Here is a 16466-nt window from a genome sequence, read left to right as displayed (position 1 = left end):
TTTAAAAAAACTAACTTTTGGGAACGTAAGGGGAATTCAGAATATGCAGGAGGGCTTTCTCTTCATACGAGAAACCCTATTAATTTTTGTTGTGGATTTTAATTCAAATCTTTAAAGTCTTTAATGTGATTCACAACTCGGCCCCTTTTGATCGTCTGCTGAGGCATCTGAACTGTCGTTAAAAAATCCAGTTTCGACCATAAGATTTTTTCCGACCCCAGGTGGAGCACTAGCCTCAGCCCGGGATGACCAAAATTTTTTACCATACACTTTCAATATATATGAAAAACTTCTTGGCATACAATTCAATGCAACTCCATAAGTACAGAAAAATGTATAAAATCTCTATAATAATCATTTTTTCATATACTAAATTTGTATGACAAGTATTTTTCCGTAAATCAAAAATCTCATTTTCTCTTCCAAATTTATTTTCTGAAAAATTTTGGGTTCTGTTTGCAATCAAACACAAGTGACAAAGGCCTTGGTTTACTCAAAGCACCAAAGGTTGGAAGGTCTTGAATTTAAAATGCATAGAAAGCAACCGGAACTGACTTAGAGCTGTCTTTCAGAAGTGAGATAAAAAAAAAGTAACAAACTTTTAAGCTTTGGCAAAGTTTTTCAAAATTTGAAATTCCATATTATCAGTCATTGTTCAAGGCAGACATAAACATGCCATAAAAAATAGGAATTATCAGAGTTTTTGATGAAGTTATTACACGCAAAGGAAAAAACAAACCCAACATTAGTGTATCCAAGACTACGTTTACACACAAAATTAAATTTTGCAAGCAAAAAAAAATTTCGGAAAATGTTTGTTTGAGTACAAAATTTGATAAGCGGTTGAAAAAAAAAAATTTCAGACAATTTCGAAAATATTTTTTTCGCCATCAAAAAATGCTGCTCATGGATTTTCCATATATGGGAATTGTATGATAAGCTTTTTTTTCAAAAACAAAAAACCTCTAAAAATTAGTACATATTTCTTTTCTACTAAAAACTTGTATTTTTATATATATATATATATATATATATATATATATATATATATATGTATATTTTCATATATATCAAAAATTTTATCTTTGAAATTGCATCTGAGTTGCTTGAATTTTATGCTTTTTGTAGGCGTTGGTTCCTGTGAAAAATGAGAAAACTGCTTTGAAAGTTTTCAAATAAATTCAATTTTATAACGTTTTTTTTTTCATTTCTTTAGACTAGTTTCTTGATGCACATTGTAAGCTTTTTTAACCAGCAAAACATCAGCAAATTGTTTTAGGTTCAGGATTGATTTAGAAGATTTGTTTTTCATCTACCACGGGAACCTTTCAAATAAAATGTGTGACAAGAGATCTCGCTTTCAGAGATTTTTTTATTGACAGAAAATTAATAATCCAGAAAAAATAATTCAAATATTGTTTTGGTATGACCAATACTTGGCAAAATAAGAGATTATAATCGATTAGATTCGATTATATTTGATTTTAAGTGTTTTTGTATAAAATATAATCAATTATAATCGATTATAAGAAACTATAATCTCCTGGACATTTTCACGATTGTAATTGATTATAAGTCTTTTAAACACCTATTTTTGGCAATTACAATCAATTAAAACTGTCAAAAAAATCATCATAAAATCCGTTATAATCGATTACTTACGCATAAACTTGGATGCGGGTATTTTTTGCGCTATTTTGGATTGCAGTCAAAACAATTATGAGATATTTTGAAATTTGTTCTTAACCAGGGAAATTAGTCGAAATTTCTTTCAATGTTTTACAAGGGAAATATTTTTTTCTATGTGAAGGAAAAATTAGTCGAAACTCTTATTAATTGTTTCATAGATCGGTGCCCACTCGGACAAAGCCGATCTGGCGGCCCGACTACTTCAACTATACGAGTCCACAGCCAACCCTCAATTTAGAAGACAGTGTCTACGAATGATATCCTCCCTCACCCGAGATGAATCCAAGTCAGAGGGGGGCAGGGATAAATGTAGAGCAGACGACAGAGGCGGACTGCTGGCGAGAAGTCAAACAACGAGAGAGAAAAAGCCGAGACAGGCTTTCGTAGACTTGAAGGCACAGACTCAATCGGGTTCGTTCTAAGCCTTGAAGTTCACCCTGCTACCGTTCAAAAAATTTCAAAAAAATTTATAATTGCTTGTTTCAGGATTTCAAAACATTTTGGTGTGGTTTCTTAGATAACAAAAGAACCAAAAAAATAGGTACTTGACTACAGATCTTTCCACACAATCCTTTAACAGTAAAATTGATTACTCACCAATTTACGAACGACAAACTATGGATAACAATCGATTATACTGTCATTTTATTGTCAGTATCTATAAAATTGCAAAAATAATGGGTTATAATCCATCAAAAATGGATTATAATCTTAGCATTTTTCATATCAATATAATCCATTATAATCGATTACAATCCATTAAAAAATGATTATAATCTTAATTTTTTAAAAATCATGATCAGGGGCGGATTTAGGGGGGGCGGACGCCCCCCCCCCCCCCATTCAGCGATTCGAACCCCTGCCAACCCAAAGGGTACCCCCTTTGGTACTTTTTAAGAAATCAATTTTTGGCCGACCGACCCTAAAATTTTTCTAAAGACACCTGTTTTTTTCAAAAAAATTGCCTGCGGCGCAGAAAATTTGACCAAAACAGGGTCTAACTGCTTTGGGAGAGCTCGGAAAATCAATCTGATCGACCTAAAAAAAAAAGTAGTCAAAATTTTCGAAAATATTTTGAAAATCCGCCCCCCCCCCCCCCCCCCCCCTCGAGAAAATCCTAGATCCACCCCCTGGTCATGATAATCTATTATAATAGATTAAAATTATAATGTATTTTTTGAGAAGAAATTTTGAGTTTTGAAATTTATTTTTTCAAAATTATCTCATTTCTTGTTTCGTGCAGTTATTACTTTTCACAAATTTTTACTTTTCACATAAGATTTTGTTTATTTAAGTTTTCTCTACTTTTTCTATACTACGTAAACTAACTCCCCTCCCCCCTTCCCCACACACAGTTTACCCCTCGTCAGTTTACCGCAGCCCGGACCCTCCCCCCACCCAGTTTACCCCTCCACAGTGTACCCCCCTATCTTAGTTTATCCCCCCCCGTTTACTGAACATGGACGGGGGTAAAATGGGGGGAGAGTGGAAAAGAAAACCTGGGTGAGGGGTTTAGTATGGAGAATGAGAGTAAATAGGTGTTTCACAACGAGTAACCCCCCTCCCTTGTCCCCGTTCAATGGTAAACAAACTGGGGCGGAGGGTAAACTGTAATTTGGGGGAGGGGTTTGGGGGTAAACATGGGGGTGGGCGTAGGGATAAACGTAGGGGAGTGGGGGAAGGTTTTGGGCAAATGCGGATGGGGGCAAAGTGAGGGGTGGAGGTTAACTTGTGTAGGTTTAGATTGCGAGTAGGCTGTGAGTAACGCAGAAATAACGCAAGTTTCGCAAATGATTTTACATAAAAATGTAAAATTATAATCCGTTATAATCAACTATAATAGATTTGAAACGGATTGTAATCCATTATAATGGATTTTAATAGATTGTGTTTTCATGAAAATAGTCGTTTATAATGACAATATAGACAATTTCGTGGTCTAAATTTGCAAAATTGGCATAAATTTTTGAATAGGATCCAAAATTTATTATTCAAGCATTAATCAAGGCGTACATAATGATGCCATACAAAATAAATAGGCACTTTGGAAATTTTTTAAAATTATATCCAGCGGAACGGAAAAAATCTAATTATTGTGTATCCAGGACTACGTTAGGAACACAAAAATTGAATTTTCGAAAAAATTTGTTTTGTTTGAGTACTCATAACGTTTTGCGGTCAAAAATTTACATTTTTTGTCGCCATCAAAAAAACGCTAGTCATACAATTCGAAAATTAAAGATTAGAATTTTTGCCAATTTTTTTCGACGATTACCATTTATGCAGAAACAAGAAAAAAGTTCTTTGCAAATTCAATGAAGCCATGTTGGCAAAATGTATGAAATTAGTTTGACTAGTTTTTTTTTATTGACTTAGTTAATGTGGAATTGCATATATACCAATTTTAATATATGAAGTCAACCCGTGTTTTTGTTTTCTTTGAACATGCCAGCAAAACTCGTGTTCAAGTACTTGTCTCTGGATTTCAGTGAACTACACGAACTGAATTGTGCACCTTTCTATATTTTGCACCTTTCCTATATGTACCTTGGAAGCAATTGTTTTTCCGGTCGTATTTTGGTCAAAAGGTTTTTTTTGCTCGACTTTGGTTGGAATAATATCTTTCCTCTGTCAAAATATCCGAAAAAAACTGTTTATCACTTTGTATATCTTGTATAAAATCTGATTATAATTTGTAGATAATCTGTAGATAATCTGTAGATAATCTGTAGATAATCTGTAGATAATCTGTAGATATTCTGTAGATAATCTGTAGATAATCTGTAGATAATCTGTAGATAAATTGTATGAAACCTGTGTATATTCTGTGTAAAAATTGACAAAGAAAAACCAAATTTGTTGTGTTTTGATGGTAATTATATAATAAAGATATACTGTATAAAATTTTTGCGAAGCAAAATGAATTCTAATCTATTATCTAATGGTTATAATCGAAGTTTTCTGTATAAAAAAATTGAATTACAATTTTTCTAAAATTTGGGTATTTTTCTGTTGATAATGGAGATTTATCAAATTTTGTCACAGCGGGTACAATTTCGACGAGCAATCAAGATGACTAAAAATATTTTTGATTGAGAAGTTGAAATTTTTTCAAAAAAGTATCGAAAGTATATTATTACTATGCACTGTATGAAGTACAATTTATTGGTTTGTAGTAAAAAGTACACTTCTTACTTATTCAACAAAACTAAAAAACTGTAAATGATGGCTAGCGTTATCCCGAAATGGTCAAATCGGAAATTTTTCAAAACATAATAATCCAAACAAAAAAGATCTGAGGCGAGTTTTTTTCATATTTCACGTTACCTACTTCTAGGTAGTTTGAGAAAGTGCAAGAAAAAGTTCTAAAACAAGAAAAAAAAAATTTCAAATTCAATGAAGCCATGTTGGCAAAAAGTATATTTTGCACCTTTCCTATTGTGTACCTTGGGAGCATGTTTTGACAATTTGTCTCTGTATATTTTTGCGATTGACGAAAAAATGTACTAAGCAATTTTTGTCTGTAAAATTTTGCACTTGACGAAAAAATGTGCTAAGCAGTTTTTGATTTTGGTTGCACACATTTTTTTCTTCGACTCTCTTCATTTTTTTTAATCAAGAATTCTCATGGTGATTTTTTTATTGATCAGCGTTACTGCAAAATGAATATGGAGGAAAATGATTCTACTCGAAAGGTCGAAACAATCTGAAAAGTCCTCAAACGCAATTTTTTTTCCGGTCGAACTTTGGTCAAAAGGGATTTTTTTGCTCGACTTTGGTTGGAATAATATCTTTCCTCTGTCAAAATATCCGAAAAAAAAGTGTTTATCACTGTGTATATCTTGTATATAATCTGATTATAATCTGTAGATAATCTGTAGATAATCTCTAGATAATCTGTAGATAATCTGTAGATAATCTGTAGACAGTTTGTATAAAACCTGTGTACATTCTGTGTGAAAATTGACAAAAAAAAACAAATTTGTTGTGATTTGATGGTAATTATATAATAAAGATATACTGTATAAAATTTTTCCGAAGTAAAATGAATTCTAATTGATTATCTAATGGTTATAATCGAAGTTTTCTGTATAAAAAAATTGAATTACAATTTTTCTGAAATTTGGGTATTTTTCTGTAGATTATCGAGATTTATTAATTTTTGTCACAGCGGGTACAGTTTCGACGAGCAATCAAGATGACTAAAAATATTTTTGATTGAGAAGTTGAAATATTTTCAAAAAAGTATAAAAAGTATATTATTACTATGCGCTGTATGAAGTAAAATTTGTTGGTTTGTAGTAAAAAGTACATTTTTTACTAATTCAACAAAACTAAAAAACTGTAAATGATGGCTAGCGTTATCCCAAAATGGTCAAATCGGGAAACTTTTAAAACTTAATATTCGAAACAAAAAAGATCTGAGGCGAGTTTTTTTCATATTTCACGCAGGTAGTTTGAGAAAGTGCCGTCAACAAATGTTTTAGTGTAAAAATTGTTATATATAAATAAGTCTACTGTTTTAGATTTTAGACGTAGACGAATGATTGTAGAAATCTGTACATAATAATGAGCCACATTCTGCAGATTCAAAAACGCTGGCTACATCGTGTAAGTGTCCATTAGTTGTCAGTTGTGGCCGTTCGCAACGCTGTAGTGTTTGATAGTGCTAATCGGCTATCTTGATGTCAGTTAAAAAGTTGGCTGTCGGCTATGATGATTCGGTTGTGGCGATTCAACTGGTTTGATGGTGTCGACCAGCTTGATGGCTGTCGACTATTAAGACTCCCTGCTTACTGACACTTTTTAGTGCTCGTTGTTGGTTGATTGTTGCTGCTGCTGCTGTTGTTGTTGCTGTTCTTAGTAGCCTCTTTGAAGTATTCTGGAATAAGAGGTTCTAGTCTGATAGCGTGTACTGAAGTGATCGCCTCCATGGTTTTAATGTGGTAAAGGTGTGTCTAATTGGGTCAGGGTGTGCACTAATGAACGTGATGTGTGCGTTTGATCAGAATAAAGAAATCCTATTTGACAGAAATCCTGAAAATTTAAACTAACATTTTTTATTTTAATTTTCGTCCCCTTCTTATTCCATCGATGTCGTGACAGTAGTGTCGGGCTAACTTCTTTTATTTAGGCTTTCCCAACAAGCTGTTGAGTAATCTTCCTTAATGGACTGAATTTTGACAGCTGTTTTTTTGACATACTGGTGTGCGCTCTCGCAAGAAAACATGGTGGGCTTGAGATCTCAAGGTCATCAAGTGGAGGATAAAATAACTATGCCCGCACTCAGTTAAAAGAGAAAATAATAAATTATAATGGATTTCTATTGTCAGTCTCCATAAATTTCAAAAGCAATTGAATATAATCAATTGAAAAAAGCGGAATATAATGTTACTATTTTTCGAAACATTTTTTTCGATTATTTTATTATGTTTCATATATATTTTATTGTGTTTCATATATATTATATTATATATAATCGATTATTTTTTTAATTTTTTTTTGAATTTTTATTAAATTATAATCCATTTTAATGGATTCTAATCTATTATTATTCAACAAACGTCATCACTTCAATTCGTGTTTGTTTTGTTTTGTTTTGTGTGCTTTTGAGTTGACATTTTTTCTTACTGTTTACCGCTTACTGTTCACTGTTTTTTTTTCTTACTGTTCACTGCAGGGACGGATTTAGGGGGCCGGACGCCCCCTCTTAGAGATTCGACCCCCTGCCGACCAAAAGGCCCCCTTTATTCTGTTTTGAGATATTGGTGCCAATATATGCTAATTTTGAGGGGGAGCACGCACCAAAAAACGCGATTTTTTGGTGGAAATTTTCCATAAAATGCCTAAAAAAGCCGTTTTTCGCCTGTTTTTCCAAGTTTTGCCTGCGGTACACAAACTTGTGACAAAATAGGGTCTTTTAAGTGCTTTGGGAGAGCTCTGAAAATCAATTTGGCCGGCCTAAATAAATGTCGACAAATTTTTTTTTGTGTTATCTGAATTATAATCCGTTATTTGAGTTTTCTTGGGAAATAAAAGTTTGATGGAAAAAGGGATTATAATCTTGATGGAAAAAGGGATTACAATCTACTCTAATAGGTTATAAAAGATTATGAGAGGTTTTCGGAAAAATATATAATCAATTTTAATTTATTATAATTTATTAAAATTTCACTAAAATTTTTATCAGTATTATGGATTATGAATTGCTTAAACCTCAAAAATTAGCGCTCCTAATTAATTATAATTTTGCTAAAAGTATCATTAAAATAAGAATCTAATTGATTATTTTCTCTTTTCACTGGGTGCCGTTGGGTAAATACCTTTCTTTTTCTCAAAATAATTGCGTTTTCCCTTGGCGTCTGCTTTCCTAGAATGGCATTCCTCGAATGTTTTACTGATCTGATTAACGGTTGTTATACAACTACAAAGTAAAAAAGATAGGCGGTGTTTAAAATCATTTCAATCTCATGTTTGGACTATCCGCATACAGTTTCAAGCGTTAAAAATTGATTACATTACGACTTTAGTAGCAGTCTTAAAAAAACTTAGAATAAAAGTGAGAAAACTAATAATCGACTATGATCTTTTTTGAAGTCAATTTATAGTTAATTTTAATACATTTTAATTGATTATAATCGATTATTTATCCGTCTAATTTTCGATACTTTTATAATCGATAATATCTGATTGTATTCCATTATTTTAATCCCAAATTCTGATTCATATGTTTGCACAAAAATCCATTATAACCGGTTAACCTCGATTATAATCCTTTTTGTTTGCACATTTTGTCTTCGAACTCGCATCTGAGTAGCTTGTATTTTATGTTTTTTGTTAACGTTGATTCCTGTGAAAACTGAGAAAATTGTTTTTAAAAATCTTAAATTAATTCAAAATTATAACATTATTTTTCGGCTTTTCGCCATTAGAGTTGTTTCATGATGCACATTTTAAGCTTTTTTAAACACCAAAACAACCGCAAATTGTTTTAGCTTCATGATTAGTCGGAAGATTTACTTTTTACCTACCGCGGGAACCTGTCAAATTATATGAAAGGATCTCTTTGAAACTTTTGTTTCTAGGTAAATTTTTGTGTTCCGATGAACAAAAGTGTGACAAGAGATCTCGCTTTCAGAGATTTTTTTATTGATATGAAATTAAAAAAGCATAAGAGATAGGTCAAATATTGTTTCAGTGCAACAATTTTTTGGCAAAATAGAAGATAAGAGATGATAATCAATTACAATTAATTTTTAGGGTTTTTTTGTATAAACTATAATCAATTATAATCAATTATAAGAGATTATACTCTCCTGGAAATAATCACGATTATAACCGCTAATAAATCTTTTAAACACCTAATTTTGGTAATTATAATCAATTATAATTGTCAAAAAATCATCAATAAAATCCGTTACAATCAATTACTTACGCCTAAAATTGGTTGTGGGTAGAACTCTCGACCAATGCCGGAATCGAAAAGTCAGCAGATCTTTTTTCCGCTGTTATGAGCTTATATCAATTTCAGCACCACTTTTTTTGGCATTTTTCTGCTTCACTAAAAAAGCGTCTGCTGCATACTTCTGACTTAGTTATGTAGCAGTTTCAATTTGTGTGAATGATAGTCAACTGATAAAATCCTTGCAAAACTTTAAGATTCAAACAAAAAACCATTTTCAATTTTACGCGTTCGCAAACGCTCTTGACTTGATTATATTTAGGCTTGAACGATGACTTTTCTTGTTTTTCAACAAAAAAGTCTATTTTGCAAGCTTTCAGGTCATAAACACATACTTGTGTTTGATTAAAAACACATAAGTGTGGTTTTTTTTTACAGATCCAACTATTTGAAAAATGGGGAGAAACTTTGTATTCGCGTTTTTTTTTTTCATTTTTTCTTTTTTTTTTCCACGCAAGATTAGCTATCACCAACAATCATCGGAGAGAGTTTAATGATATATCATCTTAGATCCCCTACAGTCGTGATTCGAGCAATTTTTAAAAAATTTTGAAAAAATTTCATTGCCAAGAAAAACCGGTTTGAAATTTTTGGTTCTTGTCTTAAATTGAGCAAAAAAAAGATAGCAGGCTTACAATAGCCTATTTCAATGGCTTTAAAACGTGATATCCTAATTTTACTCGAATAATTTAAGTTTTTTTGATTAGCTTAAGGCGTTTTTCTGGTCAATTATTTTCCAAAATAAATTTTTCAATTTGCTTATTTTACTATAACTGTCGAATCTGCATAATCTCTAATTTTTTTTGTTATGTCTTTTCATCACAACACGCCAAAATCAACGACAATAATTTGAAGAAAAAAAAACGATTCTTTATGACTATGGTCGAAACATTCTGTGCTACTTTGCACAGTAACCGACCATCCTTGTTTTACCTTAGTTTGAAGCAGTTCGTGTTTATGAATCTAAAGCACAGCACTTTCATAAATCATCTGTCTATAAAACCCAACTGAGATTTGATTTTACTTTCATATGAAGTTTTCTGGATTTAATTTCCGAAAAAGCTTTCGAGTTTTCAGTTCTTTTCCAATCTAGTTTTCTTATTATGATTTTTAAGATTATTATTTTTTTATTTCATTTGCTAAGATAAAAATAAATTTGAAGAGAAAACGGGCCTTTTTTGAACTACCAAAATTTTCAAATCAAAAATTATCTAGCCATAAACAAAAAGTTTTATTTTTGATATATGATTCCATGTGAAAATGTAAAAATTAACGTAGGTGGCAAAAATCACCAAATGCAGTTAATCTGCGTGGTAACTGCCAGTTACACTCTGGGTTTTCTAATGACAAAAAATCCAGGGTTAATTTTTCGATTGAAACACAAAATTTCAAAAAATATATATATTTTTTGGTATTTTCATTTATGGAAAAAATGCTTATCATACAATTTCATAGTATGGAAAAAATGCTTATCATGCTATTTTCATAATATTTTTTTGGTCTACGAAACAGTATGATAAGCATTTTTTCATAATATGAAATAGTATGATAAGCATTTTTTGTCAACCCAGGTGAATGTTCTCTCAAAAATCCAATATGAGATCAACTTTTTTTACAAGCCATCAGAACATTTCTTGCTTGCTTAATTGACCAGAAGCATATTTTAAAATCTGATCTTCAGTTTTGGTCTATCGATAAGAAATCAATCAGAGCATCACTCCGGTTTTAAACAACCATTGTTTTCTGTTTGCAAAAACAAACTTCAGTTGTAACCTGTCGTTTTGCTTCACTTGACAGGTGTGTTTAAAATTAGATAGCTTTTTGATCCTTTTAACTATAAGACTACCCGCTGCTAAATTAGGAGACGTTTAATATTCTACAGATTTACAGCTTTATCATCGAGGCATTTTTTGACGAATCAGTCAACTGAATTAAACCATCAGACTTGAAAAAGCTCGGTTTATAAATTGAATTACATGTAAAATTTAAAATTGAAAGTGAAATGAATATTATTTCTGGGGTAGTCGACAAAAATTTGTGGCACGAATTGCAGCAACTTCAAAAACTGTAGTAAGTGATATCATTTTTCAAAAGTGTACCTTTTATTTCAGTTTCCAAACTAATTGAGAAGTCAGAATTATGCAGTGCTCTTTCACTTGAAGATGAATGGCGTGTTAGGAACGCATACCAGACTAGTTATCAGAGACAGTTTCCAATTGAGAATACATTCAAAGAAGCCCAATTAGGACAGCCTATGAGGTAAGAATGAGAGATGTTCGATGTCAATTTGCGGTTTAAGTTAGGTCTAGTTTCCTGTCCTAATAGAGCGTGAATGACAAATCGTCGTATGATTCTACACTTATTTCTTAACTGTCAGATTTAGAGGTTTAAAAAACAAAACTGCTCGTATCAGGTGAAACCTGAAATTACCGGCTGCCCTCTAACATCTATGGTTTACGTTCTAAACGTTCTTAAGTTTTCTGAAATACTTGTTTTCAATGGAAAAACGCTTATCATAAAATTTTCATTTATGGAAATTGTAGGATAAACGTTCGTTTCCAAAAAAGTAGTTTTTTTAGTCGCCAGACTGTTTTATTTGGTTCAAATAGCCGCAAAAACTAGTTCAAAGCTTTTTTCAATGATTTTTTGAAATTGTATGAAAAATGTATGATAAACAATTTTCCATACATTTGGTGTATGGAGTTGTATGATAAGCTGGCTACGCTCTGGACTGATAAATTTTTTCGATTAAAGGAAACCTAAATGCGAAAAAAACTAAAGAGGTAAACGACAAAAAATTATCCAGCAGCTGAAAAATTGTGTTCTACGAAGTCGTGACCAGGCATGGCATACCTTGACCTATGATAGCTGAAACAAAAATGTGCCGAGGGGAGGGGTCGTCCTCGACCGCCCCTCCCCCCTTGGTTCTTGGTGCCAAATTTATTCGAAGTGCCTTCCATTTGATATAAATTTACGAGATTCATTTTCCTTTCGTCAACCATAAAATTTTCCTAAAAGCGCCTTCGGTGCTTTCATAATTAAATGGAGGAGGAAGCTCGTGCAGAAAAAAAAACGGAACTTCTAGTCAAATTTTTGTTTAAAGCGCTCAAAACGTCAATTTTAGCCTGTTTCAAAGTTTTGCCTGCGGCGCAAATAACGTCCCTTATAGTGTTTTTGGTGAGCTGGAAAATCGAATTGGTTCACCCAAAAAGCTCAGCACAAAACAAATTTTAATTTTGTTAAGACAAATAAGTTGTAGTTATATGCAGCTTCGCTTTATCTGTTAGGAGAATGAAAATCATGTGTCGGTGGCAGAATTTATATCATAAACGTCATGTCAAGTTTATTCGTTTTTTGGATCAAAAAATTCTTTTTCGCTTTCTCTAGTTTTGGTTAGTTTTTTTTCACTCAAATAAGACACTGCTTTTATCATTTCATGATTAAGAGTCGATGAACGTAGCTCAGACTCTTATCTAGGTCGCAATGATTTCTTTTTAAGTTGAGTTCATGCCTTTGTTATCAGGAAGGCAATATAATATCCACTATCAAACAGCCGAAGTGTAAGTGTAAAGACCTTTAATTGTTTTATCCGATTTCTCTATTGGTTCAGTTTTCTTAAATCCGTTTATTTTTATCGAAAAAGCATAAACTACAAATTGTTCTAAAATTTCAAAGAAGTTTGGAGCTTTCCATTTTTTTTTGTCGAAAAACAAACGTTGAAAATTTAAAAAAAAAAACAGTATTTATTTTTGTGTTTACTTGTGTTGTTTGACTTCCAGCTGTCTGTTGATTATATTGGAAACTTTTACAGTTTTCTATCGATACCCCCACTATTTCAAAAAATGCACCTCGTTAATTTTTCTAACTACAAGCAGGAGCGGAATTAACGGAGGGGTCGTTGGCGGATGTCTTCCTTCCTCGCAGGATTCGACGCTCTCAAAATTTTAATATATGGACAAATGCATATCATACAATTTGGTAATATTCCAGAGATACAAAAAAAAGTAAGAAAACTCTAAGATACGGTCTTTTCTTATATCGAAACTCTTTGCTTATATGGAAATTATAGGATAAGCGTTTTTTGATGAACCAAATAGTTGATTTAAAACAAATTGTCGGGATGTGGTCGTGACCGAACACAAGTGACTAAAACCATGGTTTATTCAAAACTAGAGTTGCCAAAAGGTTGATTGTCTGACATTTACATTGCATTGGAAACGACCTTAATTGTGTAAGAGTTCTCTTCACAAATCATATACTGAAAGCATCAAACTTTTAAATTTTGGCAAAGTTTTTTAAAGATGATTATTTTTAGAATTAAAATTTTCAAATTATCAGACATTCATCAGGGCATATATGAATATGCCATGCAAAAGAAATAGGAGTTTTCAGCCTGTTTGAAAAAGTTGTCTTGAGAAACGGAAAAAAAACAATTTTTGTGTATCAAGGACTAGGTTATGCAGACAAAAATTAAAATTTGCATGCATAATTTTTTTTGGAAAATGTTTGTTTGAAGACAAACTTCTTCGATTTGCTGTTGAAAAAAGAAACAAAACAAAGTTTTTTGGAAAAATTTCAGTTTCTTTGGAAAATATTTGTGTTGTTGCCATCAAAAACATTTTAGTCCTACAATTTTCATATATGGAAGTTGTATGATAACCATTTTTTTTTCAAAAAAAGAAACTTAGGTTTTTTCATCACCAGACTGATTTATTTGGTTCAAATAGCCTCGGAAACTAGTTCGAATTTTTTTCAATGATTTTTCGAAATTTTATGAAAATTGTATGATTAGCATTTTTTCCATACATTTGATGTGCGGAATTGTATGATGAGCATTTTTGAGGTAATGAATTATAAGTTAAACATTTTCGGTTTATGGAAGTCAGTCACAATGTATGCATTTCGAACAAAAAAATTCTAAAGTTTTGAGGAGACAATAAGAAATCAGCTGTGACGAGTCATATCATCAGCTTGGGGCGTGTTGTATGTGATGTTCAAATAATTATGTACAAACTTTTTAATTTAGCAAATAACTAACTCACTAAAGTTAGGAGTTTCTTCGGTAATTTCAAGTACTAAAACAAAAGTGTAGCATAAGAGTTTCCGTTAATGTGCTTTGCGAGAGCGGAGTACTTTTGAACTGAATAGAAGGAAATTTTAGAAATTTTTTTGTAGGAAAATTTATTATCTTATAACTTTCTTCTAAGAAAAGTCACTATCTTACAACTTTCCTATAAGAAAAAATCCCTATTTTGTAGAATTCTTAGAGCCTAATTTTATCAGAAGTTGTAAGATTCTTATGAGAAAAGTTCTAAGATAGCTACTTTTAGTCAGCTCGCGATACGATATTATAAACATATATTTTTTTAAGGTTAAGCGAGCGACTGATGCTCATGTTTTATTGTTTTGTTTGCATTTTTAAATAATGTTTTTTGAAAGCATGTTATGTTCTTAAGAGAGCAATTTTCGTTTTTTGTATCAGTTTTAAACTTACGTGGACATAAAAAATAAGCAATGTAAAAATTGTACTTATCAGTTTTTTTCCGAAAATATATTCAATTAACCGAAAAAAATTGCACTTTTGCGTACGCAGGACAACATTATGCTCGCAAAAAACTTTGCTTCCTAAATTTTTTTGCTTCAAACAAGTAAGTATTGCGCTCCAAAATGCTCACAAATAATTCTGGACCGTTTCGATATTCTACATGGAATTCTTTTTTGATATTCTACTTCGCTCATTTTTTGCTACAACACTTTTGGCACACCAATATTCATTTAAAATCAGGTTAAAAAAATAATTTTAGGATTTCGCTCATTAAGAAAACTGTATGACGAGCGTTTTTTTATAAACAGTCTCTGGAATTGCATGACTAGCCTGTTGGATTACGCAGTTTGTCATCAGCCTGAAAAACATAAGTGAAACATTTTGTTTTAGCTCCTGCCTCATAGAAGAGCCGATGCAGGCTCCAAAGCCCTCAAATCGGTACAGTAGATATAATAATCAACTTCAGTCCCCATGCTGTTGCAATCAATTAGTTTAATCTTAAACCCCCACCACTTAATGTCCTACTCCAATTGCCACTTTGCCGACGATTCCAGTGCCATGTTTAAGCCATACTTCAAGAGATATTCTTACTTCTTTTCTATAAAAACTGAGCTGAAGACGACGCAAAACACCGCGAAGTTAAGACATAACCGAATACTAATAACGTTGAATATGCTAAAACATGCAAGAAGTACAAAAGAATCTATAAATCAGCAGCGGATTTAGGGGCGGAGACAGATGTCCCCCTCTCAGGGATTCGACCCCTTGATCACTCTTTTGGTACTATTTCACGACACCCATTTTTGGCTGACTGGCCATAAAATTTAAGAAAAACAGCTTAAGCGCCAATTTATACATTCGTTTTTGGCCTGTTTTCTTACTCGCCTGCCGCGAAGAATTTTTTTAAAAATAGGGTCCCCATAGTGTTTTAATTGGGAGAGCTCAGAACTTTAGTCAATCTAAATGTTAGAAAATCCCTGTTCCGCGCTTGCGCTCCTTTCCTCTGCACACTTGCAAGTTTTGACAACTTTTTTCTCATATTGTCCAATTGTTCTCACATTGTCTAATTTTGACAGATTAATTAGGCGGTTGTGAAATTTAAAAAACCCGCTCATGCTATATACGAACTAATTTGTATTTGATGCAGTTTTTCACGCATCAATAGTTTTATAGGCAATTCCCTGGGTATAACCTATAATTCACAGTGTTTTGCGTCATTTTTCCGCTCAGCATCTCGACCCCCGTATTTTGCTTTAGCGACAGCAAAAAATGCAAGGACTCCACGAGCCAAAATGAGTCAAAACTGAAAGCTTCCAGCACCTTCTGCCGATTCCTCCCCCGAGTCCCCTGTCAGCCTCTCACGAGATATGGGGAGGAGTTTTACGAAAAGGGATTCCAAAAAGCTCAACCTGTGAGAGCAGCCTCTGGGTCCGGGTTGAGAAAGAATAACCCGCAAACCAAAATGGTGAGAAATGGTCAAATTGTTGCTCGTTAAATGGTCAAATAGGAGTAAATCAACTTAGAAAAGAGTGTAAGAGCTCCCGAGATCAAATGATTGTTTGTAACATTCCATGATCTTTTTTGTTTCTCTTATTCAAGGAATAAGAAAATAATTTTAGGAGTGGGTGTTTTTTCAAATTTCAGATAAATCATTACTGATTGCTTGTACGTCGTGTTTTTTAAGACCATTTATCCACGCGGGAAAGGACCAACACAAGAGCTGTACAGCTCATCACGGCGAACCGCTGTTGTGCCCTTGTTAAGAACTAC

At 32.5% G+C, this 16466-nt stretch overlaps 1 protein-coding gene across 1 annotated transcript in view; it reads left to right on the top strand.

The window, feature by feature from the left end:
* Positions 1–16466, top strand: part of LOC134842161 (uncharacterized) — a 31451-nt gene that overhangs the window by 2110 nt on the left and 12875 nt on the right. Inside the window, exons 2-5 of the mRNA XM_063858374.1 lie at positions 1848–2100; positions 11263–11410; positions 15087–15134; positions 15954–16161. Of these exons, the coding sequence (XP_063714444.1) occupies positions 1848–2100; positions 11263–11410; positions 15087–15134; positions 15954–16161 (657 nt within the window). The remainder of the gene's footprint in view (positions 1–1847; positions 2101–11262; positions 11411–15086; positions 15135–15953; positions 16162–16466) is intronic.

Source organism: Symsagittifera roscoffensis, chromosome 3 (genome assembly GCF_963678635.1).
Source record: "Symsagittifera roscoffensis chromosome 3, txSymRosc1.1, whole genome shotgun sequence".
Taxonomy (NCBI): domain Eukaryota; kingdom Metazoa; phylum Xenacoelomorpha; order Acoela; family Convolutidae; genus Symsagittifera; species Symsagittifera roscoffensis.
The sequence above is the reverse complement of the archived record's forward strand: the minus strand, read 5'-3'. Positions and strand labels throughout refer to the sequence as shown.